Here is an 18026-nt window from a genome sequence, read left to right as displayed (position 1 = left end):
TTGGTCATACAACATCACTACTGTTCTTTATTAGCAGCTCCAACACATCTGGCCCATATCATTGCCTCTTAGTCCTTGTCCCGGGGACCCTGAGGGGCGCACAACCCCACCCCAGCCTCCAGCACACTGACTCCAATCAAGGGCTTGGTAATGAGTTGTTTTGTTGAATCGAGAGAGCTTGCGCCGTGGCAATAACAAAGATGCAGAGGTTATTGGATTTGCTGTTTAGTCAAATGGAACTAGGATTAGTTAAATTCAAGAGCATTTGAATTATATTCATTAGGTTTTGAGATGTTTTGTAAAACCATAGTTTGTAGATATAGGCCTGTCAGTTTTCCAAGAACATGAAGGTCGATTGGCTACATTTGCCATGACTGAAAGGCACTGCAGTCGCTTCAATCTTGACCTTGTTGACCTGAAATGATTTCCCCTTTGCTCTAAAACCTGATTTTGTGAAAGATGGGAGAGATCATTTAAGACAATTTTAGACGATATGTTAAAGTAGGAATCCTTAATACTGAAACTGCCACGTCCGTTTGGGATAACAAAAAAGTTACTGCAAACAAAACTTTGAACACGCCTACTCATTCAAGGGTTTTTCTAATCTATGAAATAACACACATGGAATCATAGTAACCAAAAAAAGCGTTAAACAAATCAAAATATATTTTAGATTCTTCGAAGTAGCCACCTTGACTGAGATGGTTTGGAATGAGTTGGACTGCAGAGTGAAGGAAAAGCAGCCAACAAGTGCTCAGCATATGTGGGAACTCCTTCAAGACTGTTGGAAAAGCATTCCTCGGGAAGCTGGTTGAGAGAATGCCTAGAGTGTGCAAAGCTGTCACCAAGGCAAAGGGTGGCTACTTTGAAGAATCTCAAATGTAAAATATATTTTGATTTGTTTAACATTTTTTTGGTTACTACATGATTCCATATGTGTTATTTCATAGTTTTGATGCCGTCACTATTATTCTACAATGTTTAATTATATATGTTTTTATTTCACCTTTTTTTAACCAGGTAGGCTTGTTGAGAACAAGTTCTCATTTACAACTGCGACCTGGCCAAGATAAAGCAAAGCAGTGCAACACAAACAACAACACAGAGTTACACATGGAATAAACAAGCGTACAGTCAAAAACACAATAGAAAAAAAATAATGTCTATATACAGTACGGTGTGTGCAAATGGCGTGAGGAGGTAAGGCAATAAATAGGCCATAGTAGCGAAGTAATTACAATTTAGCAAATTAACACTGGAGTGATAGATGAGCAGATGGTGATGTGCAAGTAGAAATACGGGTGTGCAAAAGAGCAGAAAAGTAAATAAAAAATATATGGGGATGAGGTAGGTAGATTGGATGGGTTATTTACAGATGGGCTATGTACAGTTGCAGCGATCGGTTAGCTGCTCAGATAGCTGATGTTTAAAGTTAGTGAGGGAAATATAAGTCTCCAGCTTCAGAGATTTTTGCAATTTGTTCCAGTCATTGGCAGCAGAGAACAGGAAGGAAAGGCGGCCAAAGGAGGTGTTGGCTTTGGGGATGACCAGTGAGATATACCTGTAGAAAATAGTAAAAATAAAGAAATACCCTTGAATGAGTAGGTGTGTCCAAATTTTTGACTGGTACTTTAATTTGAGTGAGGAAAAGTGAGTTTGTGGGTGATTCTCCAATACAATGTCACATTATGTAAGCTCCTACTGACAAACTTTTTATGTTCCTATCAAGTACATATGAAGAGTTTATTTCCAAAACACTATACAGTGCCAACAGGACAATGACCCTAGCACACAGCCAAGATAATGCACGAGTGGCTTCAGGACAAGTCTGCGAATGTCGTTGAGCGGCCCAGCCAGAGCCCGGGTTTTAACCCGATTGAATATCTCTGGAGAGAACTCAAAATAGGTGTGTAGCAACGCTCCCCATCCAACCTGACAGCGCTTGAAAGGATCTGCAGAGAAGAATGGGTGAAACTCCCCAAATACAGGTGTGCCAAGCTTGTAGCGTCATACCCAAGAAGACTCGAGGCTGTAATCACTGCCAAAGGCAATTCAACAAAGTACTGAGTAAAGGGTCTGAATACTTAAGCAAATGTGATATTTCAGTTGTTTATTATTAATAAAATAGCAAACATTTATAAAAAACTGTTTTTCCTTTGTCATTATGTGTTATTGTGTGTAGATTGATGAGGGGGTAAAAAACGATTTAATCAATTTTAGAACAAGGCTGTAACCTAACAAAATGAGTAAGGCTGTAACCTTACAAAATGTGGAAAAAATCAAGGGGTCTGAATACCTTCCAAAAGCACTGTATATACATTTTCAGAAATGTTGGTAATTGAGCTTTTCTTTAAAGAAATTATGAAAGAGATATGTTTGTTTTTTCACTATCTAATTATGGCATGGTGTTCAATGACACACATTTAAAAAATATATATATATCACTTGATGGTTTCATTTCAGAGAGAAAACTAATCTTTTTTTTTTTGCAAAGCGCCATTATATCCACCTTACTCTCAGAGGGATAAATAGCGCTGCTAGGTTTTACACAGTCAAATGTAACAAAATAACCCTTTTTTTTATAAAGAACTGTACAAATGATACATCAACATTTAAAAAATAGTCACACAAAAAAATGTAATGCATCAATATGAGATCTGTATGTAAAACATTTACATTTGACATTTTAGTCATTTAGCAGATGGTCTACCTTTCAAGTTTTAATGTCACGTACACAAGTACAGTGAAATGCCTTTCTTGCAAGCTCTAAACCCAACAATGCAGTAATCAATATCAATGTAGCACTAAAAATAACACAAGGTAGAACAAAAACATACAATAAATGAAATTAAGAAATAAGAAGAACATGAGAAAGTAAGAAGCTATATACAGGGTCATTTCCAACTCCATATTTATAATGTATAGAGATACTGGAGTTAAAGTGATAGATATGTATAGGGCTAAGGTGACTAGGCAGCCGTATATACTGTGTGGTAAACAGAGTAGCAGCAATGTACAGTTGAAGTCTGAAGTTTACATACACCTTAGCCAAATACATTTTAACTCAGTTTTTTCACAATTCCTGACACTTTATCCTAGTAACAATTCCATGGCTTAGGTCAGTTAGGATCACCACATTATTTTAAGAATGTGAAATGTCAGAATAATAGTAGAGAGAATGTTTCAGCTTTTATTTCTTTCATCACATTCCCAGTGGGTCAGAAGTTAACATACACTCAATTAGTATTTGGTAGCATTGCCTTTAAATTGCTTAACTTGGGTCAAATGTTTCGGGTAGCCTCCCACACACTTCCCACAATAAGTTGGGTGAATTTTGTCCCATTCCTCCTGACAGAGCTGGTGTAACTTAGTCAGGTTTGTAGGCCTCCTTGCTCGCACACACCTTTTCAGTTTTGCCCACAACTTTTCTATAGGATTGAGGTCAGGGCTTTGTGATGGCCACTCCAAAACCTTGACTTTGTTGCCCTTAAGCAATTTTGCCACAATCTTGGAAGTATGCTTGGGGTCATTGTCCATTTGGAAGACACGTTTGCGACCAAGCTTTAACTTCCTGACAGATGTCCACATAATTTTCCTACCTCATGATGCCATCTATTTTGTGAAGTGCACCAGTGCCTACTGCAGCAAAGCACCCCCACAACATGATGCTGCCACCCCCATTCTTCACGGTTGGGATGGTGTTCTTCGGCTTGCAAGCATCCCCCTTTCTCCTCCAAACATAACGATGGTCATTATGGCCAAACAGTTCTATTTTTGTTTCATCAGACCAGAGGACATTTCTCCAAAAATTACAATCGTTGTCCCCATGTGCAGTTGCAAACTGCAGTCTGGCTTTTTTATAGCAGTTTTGGAGCAGTGGCTTCTTCCTTGCTGAGCGGCCTTTCAGGTTATGTTGATATTGGACTCGTTTTACTGTGGATATAGATACTTTTGTAGCTGTTTCCTCCAGCATCTTCACAAGGTCCTTTGCTGTTGTTCTGGGATTGATTTGCACTTTTCGGACCAAAGTACGTTCATCTCTAGGAGACAGAACATGTCTCCTTCCTGAGCGGTATAATAGCTGAGTGGTCCCATGGTGTTTATACTGCGTACTATTGATTTTACAGATGAATGTGGTACCTTCAGGCGTTTGGAAATTGCACCCAAGGATGAACCAGACTTGTGGAGGTCTACAATTTATTTTCTGAGGAGGCACTGAGTTTGAAGGTAGGCCTTGAAATACATCCACAGGTACACCTCCAATTGACTCAAATGATGTCAATTAGCCTATCAGAAGCTTCTAAAGCCATGCCATCATTTTCTGGAATTTTCCAAGCTGTTTAAAGGCACAGTCAACTTAGTGTATGTAAACTTCTGACCCACTGGAATTGTGATAAGTGAAATAATCTGTCTGTAAGCAATTGTTGCACAAAGTAGATGTCCTAAACTACTTGCCAAAACTATAGTTTGTTAACAAGACATTTGTGGAGTGTTTGAAAAACGAGTTTTAATGACTCCAACCTAAGTGTATGTAAACTTCCGACTTCAACTGTATATGATTGTATGTGTGCTTGTCTAAGGGGGGGAAATTACGGCCCGCCGGGCACTGCAATCCGGCTCACGAGACATTTTTTACTTTTTACCACTTTTTCTCCCCAATTTCGTGATATATAATTGGTAGTTACAGTCTTGTCCCATCGCTGCAACTCCCGTACGGACTCGGGAGAGGCAAAGATCGAGAGCCGTACATCCTCCGAAACACAACCCAGACAAGCTGCACTGCTTCTTGACACAATGCCCGCTTAACCCAGAAGCCAGCCTCATCAATGTGTCAGAGGAAACACAACACCTGGCGACAGTGTCAGCGCATGCTCCTGGCCCGCCACAGGAGTCGCTAGAGCGCGATGGGACAAGGAAATCCCGGCCTGCCAAACCCTCTCCTAACCCAGACAACGCTGGGCCAATTGTGCGCCTCCTCATGGGTCTCCCATTCACGACCAGTTGTGACACAGCCTGGGATAAAACCCGGGTCTGTAGTGACACCTCAAGCACTGCAATGCAGGGCCTTAGACCACTGCGCCACTCGGGAGGCCCTCGCAAATTGATTTTAACAAACAATTGGTCCCCCAAAATATGCCACATCCATTGAATTTCAAAATCCCAATGTGGCCCTAAGGCCAAAAAGTTTTCCCAATCCTGTCAGTATAAATGTTTGTGCATGTTATGTGTGTGGATGCAAATTCAGTGTGTGTGTGTGTGTGTGTGCGCGTGCGTGTGTTGGAGTATCAGTGTGCGTGAGTGTGTAGAGTCTTGTGAGTGTACACAGAGATAAATACATGGGTCAACCCAGAGCGACTTACAGTAAGTGCATCTTAAGATAGCTAGGTGAGAACCACATATCACAGTCAAATATACGGAGTACCAACATTCTATTCGAGCTAAACAATGGATACTTGGTTTTGCAAAAAGAAAAATGTTCTTACACATCCAGAATCTATGAATAAAAAATCAGAGGATAGTCATATTTTACACACCCATAACCCATAAGCAACCATTTCTGATGAAAAAACTAAAATGTGAAAAATGTAGGGATGTAGCGTTTTGGATATAAACTCTTCATATGAGTATATTTACTGTGAGTGATAATGCCAGAGAAGCCGGTGTTTGGAGGATATTGGCACGGAGGTTGTTAGGCCTGAGACAAAGTCCAAACACCGGCTTCAAGGTCCAAACACCGGCTTCGAGGGCATTATCACTTTTATACAATGGGTTATCAAAATATTCAAATAATGATTTACATATTTTAATTAAAAACGTTATTTTGATGAATTTATTCATACTATTTCATCCTTCCACAAGATATCGCCCCAACACAAATCTAGGGTTGCTACCCAAGCCGGCTGGTTGTTTGTTCTATCGGTTAGATTGTTAAAGACGCGACCCAGTCGTTCAGTCTTTTTGTTCTGTATCTATTGACACGACCCAGTCGTTTGTTCAAAATGTTCCATTGCCATATTGGCTGGCAATATTGCTAGCTAGCCAACTATGGCTAACTTACAGTCACGTCAAACAGTGCAGCCAGAATAAAAACGAAGTAGCTGCATTTGTTTAATTTGTTTTCTAGTGACATTTATTTGTATACATCCATAACAATGAGCTAATGATGCAGATTTCACCTGGCATAGGAAATGTCCTCTCTTATCAGGACACTGTTGTTCAAGAGCTAGCCAACAACACAGCTAACAAAATCACTTCAAAACTGAAGCTGGAAAACTAGCTGCGCTTTGTTTCATTTGACTTGTTTTCTATCGACAGTTCTTTGTATATATACATAAAAATGATGGAGAAAAGCTGCCTACCTGTCTGTCTCATCCCGACTTCCGACACGTTCATACTATGGGACAGCTGGAGATCGAATTTGAATATTGAAAACATTTGGAAAATGTCGGAGAGACAGACAGTAATATTTATATAAATCTCCGCTGTTGAAAACTTAATGTTAGTCTACAAGAACTGTGACGTAATGTCTAGATGCTTTTTATAATGGAGATCAAGTTCATAAATTGCCTGGCTGGGCTAATGAGATATTGGATTGCGCAGTCAGACGGAACAGAGTAAATAGGCATTTTAATGTCATGGATTTAGCCGGTGGTAACTTGTGTAATTGACACCGGCTAGGATGCATTCAGGATTAGACCCACACGTTGTGTGATATATATATATATATATATATATATATATATATATATATTAATGCCAATCAAAGATGGATGGATTTATGTCCTTTATTCACAACCTTTAATCTAGTCAAGACTTACTGACAACAAAGTCAGGAAACGTTCTGTTTCATATCTAATTATGTATAGCACTCCCATTGGGTGACACTTTGTAGATCTGCTGTGAGACGATAGGTTGTTGGCTCAACTCCCAACACAGCAGGTATTCACATCACAACAGGCATCATTATGGTAGAACGTTTGAGCTTTATCCAGCTTCAAATCAAACCATATCCAGTCAAACCATCCTCTTGTAATGGAGAGCTTTTCATTCAGTCATCAGGACAACTTGGTTGGTGTCGGTCTATTAAATAGCCAGTATAGAAGTTATAAGAGGGATAAAACCAAACGATTAGGATAGAGATTTATCATCGGAGAAGTGAGTGGACGGAGATAGGGACCGAACGCTATCCATCTCTGTCATTGGGAAAACCGCACCTACAGATCTTAATTTGATCACTCTTTTTTTTGCCAAGAAATCAAAACTTTTAGTGCAGTACAGCATTAAAAAGGCTTCTAAAGTTTGTAATTTCCACTTTAAAATTGCAGACTTGATTTGCCCTAACGGAAAAGGTATCAACCCCTACCATTTTTTACAATTAGCTATAATCCACATAACAATTCATATTTCCTATTGCTGCAGGATTATTTTCCTGCTGTAGCGAACTGGCTCAAATTAAGATCTTACATCTGTAATGTACTCAATCGTAGGCAGCTGGCAGACAAAACTAACCACTTGAAACAGGGGCAGTGCCATAATTACAGATGATTGCTTCAGAAACCGGACCTTAAGTGGGTGCAGTAGCTAGGCAAAAGCAATTTTACACTCGCCTCACAGTTTTCCTTCATGCATACGCATGGGGGCAACAACATGTATATGCTTGGGCGGTATACTTCCGGTTGACTATGAATGATTGCCAACTGAGCAATACAAAGAAAACCAACTACTGGTATGACATAACCAAATGTATACATCATCTCCTCTTCAGTCATTTTGGCACATACATGAAGAAGGTTTTGGAACACTTGTCAGCTGTTTACCAAACCTAATAAAGTAACCAGAGTCTGCATCAGTCCATCTTAATAACTTTGCATTCCTTCATTTTGATCCCCCAATGTTCAGTACCCACTGTTGTTACCTTGAGACCTTCTGTCAGAGCCACTCTCTCACATTCAATTTCTAATCACCAGTGTGTCCAATCTCTTCTCCCATCCCATCTCCATCTAATTCAACGCACTAAAAGCTTTCAAACACTCAACACGTAGTTAAGGTTAACATATAACATGGTCTTATTTTACACTTTTTTTTCACATTAAATGGTAGCGTAGCAACAAGATGGAAGTCAGAACACAAGGTTAGAGTGTATAAATGCAGGAAGGACCATACTTTATAGTTATTAGCAATTAAATAATTATTTAATTTCTTATTTATGAGCTGTGAATATATAGGAAGTCACAAGTACAACTAGGTCTTCCTGCCATGTATATCTAAAATGATCATGTTAAAACTAATAGAACCAACTATTTTATAAAGCTACTAAAATGTCTGATGCAGAAATTTGTTTCGATCTGAGTAATGTGGTATCAAAGTCAGCATGAAAACCCACATAATCAAATCAAATCAAATGTTATTACAACAGGTGTAGTAGACCTTACAGTGAAATGCTTACTCACAAGCCCTTAACCAACAATGCAGTTTTAAGAAAATCCATAAAAAAGTTAGCGAGAGGAATAACAAATAATTAAAGAGCAGCAGTAAATAACAATAGTGGGTCTATATACAGGGTGTACTAGTTCAGTGTCAATGCATCAATGTGCGGGGGGCACTGGTGTCGAGGTAATTAAGGTAATTATGTACAAGTAGGTAGAGTTATTAAAGTGGCTATGCATAGATAATAACAGAGAGTAAGGGCAGCGTGGGGGGGTGGGGGGGGGGGGGGGGGGCAATGCAAATAGTCTGTGTAGCCATTTGATTAGCTGTTCAGGAGTCTTATGGCTTAGGGGTAGAATCTGTCCAGGAAGCTTGGCCCCAGTGATGTACTGGGCTGTACGAACTACCCTCTGTAGTGCCTTGCGGTTGGAAGCCGAGCAGTTGCCATACCAGGCAGTGATGGAACCCGTCAGGATACTCTCGATGGTGCAGCTGTAAAACATTTTGAGGATCTGGGGACACATGCCAAATCTTTTCAGCCTCCAGACATTGAGAAAACAATCACAATATCAGAGGGAGATGTCATGACAGTGAGCACTTACAAGTTTATTTTGTCTCTATGAAAACATCAGGGATGGTTTTGAAATGTCAATGACTGACACAATAAACATTGTTTTCAATCTGGGAGGCTCGGACACAAAGCAACACTGAAGAAGTCATCAAGAAATGCCAACTGCAAACAAAGTCTAAACAGACTGGATCATTTCAGAGAATGCAGTCTAACACAAAACATGAAACGTAGTATGGAGTTTATATACAGTGCCTTCGGAAAGTATTCAGACCCCTTGACCTTTTCCACATTTTGTTAAGTTACAGCCTTATTCTAAAATTGATTAAATTGTTATCAATCTACACAAAATAACCAATAATGACAAAGCAAAAATAAAAACACTGAAACATTTACATAAGTTTTGAGACCCTTTACTCAGTACTTTGTTGAAGCACAGTCTTCTTGGGTATGACGCTACAAGGTACACCTGTAATTGGGGAGTTTCTCCCATGCTTCAAATCAAATCTTATTGTATATGTCACATACACATGGTCAGCAGATGTTAATGCAAGTCTAGCGAAATGCTTGTGCTTCTGGTTCCCGACAACGCAGTAGCATCTAACAAGTAATCTAACAGTTCCCCAACAACTACCTAATACACACAAATCTAAAAGCCTAATATTCTCTTCAGATCCTCTCTAGGTTGGATGGGGTGCTTTGCTGCACTGCTATTTTCAGGTCACTTCAGAGATGTTAGACCAGGTTCAAATCCGAGCTCTGGCTGGGCCACTCAAGGACATTAAGATAATTGTTCTGAAGCCACTCCGGCATTGTCTTGGCTGTGATCTTAGGGTCGTTGTGCTGTTGGAAGGTGAACCTTCGCCCCCAGTCTGAGGACCTGAGCGCTCTGGAGCAGGTTTTCATAAAGGATCTCTCTGTACTTTGCTCCATTCATCTTTACCTCGATCCTGACTAGTCTCCCTGTCCCACAGCATGATGCTGCCACCACCATGCTTCACTGTAGGGATGGTGCCAGGTTTCCTCCAGACGTGACGCTTGGCATTCAGGCATTCAGGTTCCATCAGACCAGATAATCTTGTTTTTCATCGTCTGAGAGACTTTAGGTGCCTTTTGACCAACTCAAAGCGGGCTGTCGTGTGCCTTTTACTTATGATTGTCTTATGAAGGCCTAATTGGTGGAGTGTTGCAGAGATGGTTGTCTTTCTGGAAAGTTCTCCCATCTCCACAGATGAAGTCTTGAGCTCTGTCAGAGTGACCTTCGGGTTCTTGGTCACCTTCCTGACCATGGCCCTTCTCACCCAGTTGCTCAGTTTGGCCTGGAGGACAGCTCTATAACGAGTCTTGGTCGTTCCAAACTTCTTCCATTTAAGAATGATGGAGGCCAACGTGTTCTTGGGGACCTTCAATGTTGCAGAAATGTTTTGCTACCCTTCCCCAGATCTGTGCCTGTCACAATCCTGTCTACGGACAATTCTTTCGACCTCATGGCTTGGTTTTTGCTCTGACATGCACTGTCAACTGTGGGACCTTATATAGACAGGTGTATGCCATTCCAAATCATGTCCAATCAATTGAATTTACCACAGGTGGACTCCAATATAGTTGTAGAAACATCTGAAGGATGATCAATGGAAACAGGATGCACCTGAGCTCAATGTTGAGTCTCATAGCAAAGGGTCTGAATTCTTATGTAAATAGGTATTTACAATAGGCTGTTTTTTATTTTTAATAAAACCTGTTTTCACTTTGTCATTATGGGGTATTGTGGGTAGATTGGCTGTAATGTAACAAAATTTAGAAAAAGTTAAGGGGTCTGAATACTTTCTGAATGTACTGTATATAGACATTGAGAGGGTTCTGTCACAAAAGTCTCTCCTCTGTGTCACGACCGTCTTCCTGGCTGGAATAAATGGACCAAAGCGCAGCGTGGTGAGCGTACATTTTCTTTATTTATAAAATGACGCCAACAAAACAAGAAATGAAGAAACAACCGTGAAGCTTACACGGGCTATAGTGCCTCTAACAAAGTCAACTTCCCACAAATAACAAAGGGGAAAAAGGCTGCCTAAGTATGATTCCCAATCAGAGACAATGGTAGACAGCTGTCCCTGATTGAGAACCATACCCGGCGAAAACATAGAACTAAAGAACATAGAATACAGAACATAGAATGCCCACCCAAATCACACCCTGACCAAACCAAAATAGAGACATAAAAAGGCTCTCTCAGGTCAGGGCATGACACTCTGATTTGACATTTCAAGGTAGTCACTTGTGGTTTTGACGTTCATTACCAATTTTATCTCCCCTTTGTTTAGTTGGGTTTGAGTATTCCATGGCACACACACACAGTTTTCCCATTTGTCACAAAATACAATTTGTGAGTCTCTTTGGATCAAGCAGCAGGCAGTGGTGCAAATACAAAGATTCAGTTTTTCATGTTTGATATGAATTCAAGTATTGTTTTCCACATTTTGCCCACTGGGTCTGGTAATATATTTGGTCTTTATTATAGACCAGTCACACTGAGATCCTTTTTGTCATGGGTTGTGTTCATTGGTAATTGTGGCACGCCTTTGTTTTAATTTATTGAATAAATCTTGTTTTATACATCATGCGGCAAAATAGCGACGTATTCATTACACTAGTGAGCACTATACCGTTACAGTCAATCTGCAGGTACATTAACTATTCTTAAGGTAATTATCCACTCTAAGTACAGGCACAGGTAAACAGAATAGTCAACTGGAGGCCCAATGTTTTGATTCAGCGAACGTCTCTTGAAGGGTATTTGTGCTCTTAAGAATTCACCAATTCGTAGTGGTGTTCTAGTTTGCGTAGTGTCCACTGTCCTAGTCACCCCAAGGCAGAAACATCAGCAGTGACAATACAAGTATGACTCAAGCTGCAAACAAGGGTATGGATCCAATTTATAGGTCACAGACAGGTGTTTCCAACATACTCATGGAGCATGTATTTCATATTTGAGAGTACCTTGTTACTTTTTCCTTTGTAACCATTATAATTATTTATGTTGGGTAACAATGAAGAGAGTAATGTGTTTGAATATTTCGAGATTCAATTTGAATGAACCCCTTATTCATTATTTGTTCTTTATCTTGTTGTTCTGTTCTTGGTCCGTGGTTCTACTCTGGATGCCAAAACGGAAAGTCTACTCACCCGTTTGTGACAATCCATGAGAATGAGGCGCTGATGTCCAAAAAGGTAACATATAATATCTATTGAGACTATGTTGAGACGCTGCATTAAATAACCCATTCTGCAATCATAGTGGGGAGTCTGACATTTTTTGAATGGTTTGTATTATTATGACATAATAGCCTTGTATTTAGAATGCACTACTGAATATATTAAAAGCATTATACTAATTCAATGCTAATGGCATTACTAATGTCAGTGCTTTGTCCAGTAACTGCTCTTTTCTCCAGCTGTGTGCTCAGGACCAAGGATGTTTGGGTTACTTTTCTTGCAATTCAATTAATAGACTATTTCACAGAGACAGACTTGAACAGACACTTAGCAGACACCTTATTTAATACTTTAACAAACGGCCTTCAGCCTTTTCCCCATTGACTTTGCATTGCCATTACTTCCTGTTTTCATCTGATGTTTGCTTCCTGAAGTTGTCACCTACTGTTTCTAGGATATAGCATCATGAAAGTTGGAAGTGCTTCTTCCCTCACTTAAAGATGCATTACAGATGTTTTTGTTTACTTTTACGGAGTGGCTGCTTGGCCGAATTCTCTGGACATCTCTCCCCCATAGCTAAACAACCAAACATTCTGCACATGTGAGGGATTCTCTATTTGATGCAGAAAAATGTAGGTAGTTGCTGCTCCCTCTTTCCTGTTCTCACTTCCCCTCAGTGGCGGATTGGCCATCTGGCAAATATTTTTACGCAATTTCTCTATTATACAAATCAATAACGTTTGGGATTAGATTTTTATTTAGTCATATGCATAGGGTCGCAGATGTAGTTGCAGTGTACAGTAAAATTCTGAAGCTCTGCGCTCCAACAGTGTGCATGGGGGTTGGGAGCTATTCAGCAGCCTGATGTTTCTGGGGGTACAAGCTATTGGCCAGTCTGTTAGTTTTAGCCATGATGCTCCTGTGTGATTGAAGTGGGGAGAACAGGCCATGGCTCAGGTAGCTGAGGTCCTTGATGATCTTATTGGCCTTCCTGCGACACATGCATGCTCAAATTCAAAGTAAAACGCGGCATCAGTAAAGATGCTCTGACTGTCATCAGGTAGACAGCCAAGATCATGGATCTTAAAAAACGGAAAGGTTGCCTATGAATGTAGAAAGAGCTCATTCTACTTTGTCACCTCACTTAAAACGTAAAATTTGGTCATGAAACCATGATTTGGTCACAGTGAGTTGGTGGCACGCACAGTGCTGTGGGTTTGTGTGGATAAAATGACAGGGCCGAATTCTTGTCCCAGTACACCCATGCTCCCCCTGCACATGACCGGATGTCTTTGTCTGTTGTACAAACTGTTGTAACTATAAGCAACCTTTCTCTGTTTACCTTTAATAAAATCTAATTTACGGCCCACAAACATTTTAACCTGTGTGCGGCAGACTGATCACTTCAATTGACAGGCATGTTGTTTTAGTCAAACTCTGGCTCATAGCCTACCGCCTACACGGCACGGGAACGTTTGGCTCCGAATTTTCTCACAAAACGACACTGTACATAATTCAATAAGATCTTAATGCATATTCCAATGAAACTGATTGAGGTTAAACGGTTGACATGCAGATGCTGAATGGATGTATCACCGGCAAAATGTTAAGAATTATCATTCACGATGGATAAAGTGAGAAACGTAAAGTGAGGGGAGGGTGATCAGCAGCTATGCAATAAAGTTAAGCTGTGCATAAAGTTAAGTTTAAGTAACACATGCGCAGAACGTGATCCGGCTGTTTAGCTCTGGGGAAAGAGCCTTCCAGGGGGGCGGGACAGGGAGGGAACGGGGGCATACTTTTTAGCCAGTAGTTTTGAAAATAGCACTCAAGCCAAGAGGGGTCCCAAAAATGTTTTACAACATCAAATGTGTATATCATGTCAATCTTATAAGAATTCAATGAAATGCCCATATGGACCATACATTGACACGTCAAGTTCAAAACATGAGGTTTAAAAAATACAGAAGTATTTTTCAGTCCTCTGTAACAAGTGTTTCAGTAGCTCTCACCCCCAGATTGGAGTTAATAGAGGAAATGGTTATATAACGTCTAAACAAAATTTTGCTAACAAAACTGCAATTCTGGAAGTCCTTGCTTATTTTCTGTGAATGCTTTTCCATTTGCAATGGATTTGGGTCTGTGAGAACAGGTGAATTGGTGCTCTGTCCAATCAATGACTAAAATTGTCAATTACCGTAGGTCTTTGACAGTAAATACCACCACACATTGCAGTGTCCTAAGATGCTGGTTGTGAGGATAAAAATTCGGAACACATTCAACTGCAGACTTAAACTGTAACAAGAATGTTACTAATCAATTATAACATTGTCAGTAGTTGTGCAGAGTAACTGAATTCACAGCTCATATTTATTTACTCATTGGCACAGACACTGACATCTCTTTTTCAACAGTAACATCATATTTTTTGTCTGTAGCTTGATAACACACTTTTGGGAAAGATGGGGGCAGATGGCAGCATAAGCTCTGGCAACCTGGCCTTGAACACAGAGAAGAACAGTGAGAATAACTCAACAACAGAAGAGGAAGACAACATCTCAATCTCCTCACTGCTGATTACTGAATCCGAGGAGCCGAAAGCTAACCCTGCAAAAGATGGATCCTGGCAAAGTGGTGCGACCTCTTTCAACCTTACCAAGGTAAAGATGGAAGCCTTTGAGACGCACATTTAATTGTTTGTGACATAAATGGATGACCAAACAGAACGGGGTAGAGATTAAGGCAACACTTTATTTTAAGTGTCCGTAATAAACCATTTATAAGGCATTTATGAAGTGTGTTAACCATTTATTAATCATTACTCCCACATTTATAAACCTTTTACTAATCATTAGTTATTAAGTCTTTTTGCAGCCCCTAATCTAAAGTGAGTGCTATTTAAGCTTTACATATACCTTATAAATGTTTTGAGTGACCAGTGTAATTTCTCACAAAAAGATGGGCATGCCATTGGTAGACATTCCAGCAGTACCTGGTAAAATAGTAAGCGCACAACACAGGATATTTGCTACCATTTATGAATGTGGGGGTAATGATTAATAAATGGTGAGTACTGTTTGTAATCGCATTATAAATAGTTTATAAATGCCTTATTAATGGTTTATTACGGACCTTTCAAATAAAGTGTTACAGAGAGTCATTCCCTGTAGTATTGACAAAGAGGGCTTCTGTGTGACCGCATGCAATAAATTCAACTGCTTTTGCTATTGTATAAACATTTATGGAATGCACCATTTTTCTGGAGATTGTGAAACTACATGCTCCACTGGGATGAAGGAGAATCCTTTTTGAAGTGATTGATATAATTACTTAATCATTCTGACTTGTATTTTGGGATAAATTAGTTTGTTCCAACATTGAATAAAATATTTTGTCATCTTTCAAAAAGTTTGTTTGATTTACTGACCTTTTTAATACATGCGAATAAAATTTTTATTATACATAATGCAAGTACATCTATGCCGTGTTGGTGTTGTACCTGTGTGTCCCTGTGATTTCTTTGTACTGACTCAGAACATAACTAATTGAAACATTTCTCATTTTGACAAATTGTATATGTTATTCTACTTGTCAGCATCTCTCTACCCATTTCAACTTCAGAGTTGTCAATACTATGCACTACATACAATTAACTAAATTATAGTTAATTAAAGTTTTAATTACATAACAGTGGACACATTTCTCCAGGCAAGAAGCCTAGAACAAGTTAATTACAGTGGCGACCATAGTTGCTACTATATTTAGTTCTGATTACACCATGCATGTTAAATAGACTTTTTCGTCTTGTATTTTTTTCCGTCAATATTCCCGAACGAAACTGCGCACATCCACAGAGAATTTCAATCTCTAAAGCAGGGATCATCAACTAGATTCAGCCACTGGCCATTTTTTTTCTTGAGTGGATGGTCGGGGTGCCAAAAATTATAACAAACAGTTTGTAGACTGCAAATTCACTGCAAGAAGCACAAACAGATATAATATTTGACAAAAATATAATAATTTAAAACCTTGCTTACATTTGTATGCTATTACATCTACACTACATGACCAAAAGTATGTGGACACCTGCTCGGCGAACATCTCATTCCAAAATCATGGGCATTAATATGGAGTTGGTCCCCCCTTTGCAGCTATATCAGCCTCCACTCTTCTGGGAAGGCTTTCCACTAGATGTTGAAACATTGCTGTGGGGACCTGCTTCCATTCAGCCACAAGGGCATTAGTGAGGTCGGGCACTGATTTTGGGCCCAAAATCGACCAGATGATGAAGCATGATTCATCACTCCAGAGAACACGTTTCCACTTCTCCTGAGTCCCATGGCAGCGAGCTTTACACCACTCCAGCCGACGCTTGGCATTGGGCATAGTGAGCTTATGCTTGTGTGCTGTTGCTCTGCCATTGAAACAGATTTCATGAAGGTCCCAACTAACAGTTCATGATCTGAAGTTGCTTCCAGAGGCAGCTCGGAACTCGGTGGTGAGTGTTGCAATCGAGGACAGATTTTTACGCGTTACGCGCTTCAGCACTCTGTGGTCCTGCTCTGTGAGCTTGTGTGGCCTACCACTTCGCGACTGAGCCGTTGTTGCTGCTAGACGTTTCCAATTCACAATAACAGCACTTACAGTTGACTAGGGCAGCTCTAACAGGGAAGACATTTGAAGAACTGACTTCTTGAAAAGGTAGCATCCTATGACGGTGCCACACTGAAAGTCACTGCTCTTCAGTACGTCCCATTCTATTGCCAATGTTTGTCTATGGAGATTGCATGGCTGGGTGCTCAATTTTATACACCTTTCAGCAACGGGTGTGGCTGAAATAGCTGAATCCACTACTTTTGCACATATAGTGTTTCTCTCTATTATGCGTGGGAATACTTTGGAATAGATTTCCAAAATTAAAATCACCTGAAGATGATTTGCTGGTGTTTTTACAGTCATATGTCCTACAATAAAAAACTTTTTTATTGGGGGGTCAAATAAAATCACCTGTGGGCCATCAGTAGGGGAACCTTGCTCTATAGGCTTATCAAGCGGCTCTCCGATCTATTCAGCAATTTTCTTTAACGTCAATAGGCCTCGAAAATTAGCATTCTACTATAGAGAACCACTGAACAGACATCGAAGAAATCCAACAGAGTTGTCAACATCCGTTTGAATATTTAAGAAATGTGGTGTTGATATGATTAAAAACAATCTTTTCGTTTGGACTGCTATATTCAAAATGATAGACAGCTACAATTGCACATGTTAAAGGTAGACTCAGCGGAATGACATTGCCACAAACAGCACCTCAGATATTGAGATGAGTGAGATGCAAGACTTCACACGCAGTATCTGTGCGTGTGCATGGGTTCACTTCACACTGTTCCCAACGTGGTAGCCTTGGCACCAAAACAGAGGAGTGGTTGAGTGCCTGAACACTCTTAGTAGTTACCGAAACTGATCCATTATGCTGTTTACTTTCTGAATCTACTGGGTATCGCTAGTTCTAATACTGTATGTCAAATGCTAATTCAGCTACTTAATATTTGTTGAAGGAGAAAAATATTATTTATAGAAATGGTATCACATACATCCTCACTCAAGTCAACCAGCGTATGTTGATTGTATATCTATTGTACATCGAGTATCCAAAACATTAAGAACACCTGCTCTTTCCATGACATAGATCAGGTAAATCCAGGTGAAAGCTATGATCCCTTATTGATGTCACTTGTTAAAGCCACTCCAATAAGTGTAGTTGAAGGGGAGGAGACAGATTAAAGAAGGATTTTTAGGCCTTGAGACAGTAGAGACA

The 18026-nt window shown here is 39.9% G+C and overlaps 1 protein-coding gene across 10 annotated transcripts in view; it reads left to right on the top strand.

Moving 5' to 3' along the window:
• LOC139376919 (muscular LMNA-interacting protein) overlaps positions 1 to 15684 on the top strand; it is a 43018-nt gene extending 27334 nt beyond the window's left edge. For 6 of the 10 annotated variants that reach the window (XM_071119917.1, XM_071119918.1, XM_071119925.1 and 3 more), the window contains 2 exons: positions 12170 to 12223; positions 14647 to 15684. In XM_071119917.1, the coding sequence (XP_070976018.1) occupies positions 12170 to 12223; positions 14647 to 14901 (309 nt within the window). In that variant the 3' untranslated portion in view covers positions 14902 to 15684. Of the gene's footprint in view, positions 1 to 37; positions 1599 to 1765; positions 2151 to 12169; positions 12224 to 14646 lie in introns of those variants that run through there. The other 4 variants (XM_071119924.1, XM_071119921.1, XM_071119923.1 and 1 more) reach the window with 3 other exon arrangements.
• The last annotated feature ends 2342 nt before the right edge of the window (positions 15685 to 18026 follow it).

Source organism: Oncorhynchus clarkii, chromosome 20, assembly GCF_045791955.1.
Source record: "Oncorhynchus clarkii lewisi isolate Uvic-CL-2024 chromosome 20, UVic_Ocla_1.0, whole genome shotgun sequence".
Taxonomy (NCBI): domain Eukaryota; kingdom Metazoa; phylum Chordata; class Actinopteri; order Salmoniformes; family Salmonidae; genus Oncorhynchus; species Oncorhynchus clarkii.
The sequence above is the reverse complement of the archived record's forward strand: the minus strand, read 5'-3'. Positions and strand labels throughout refer to the sequence as shown.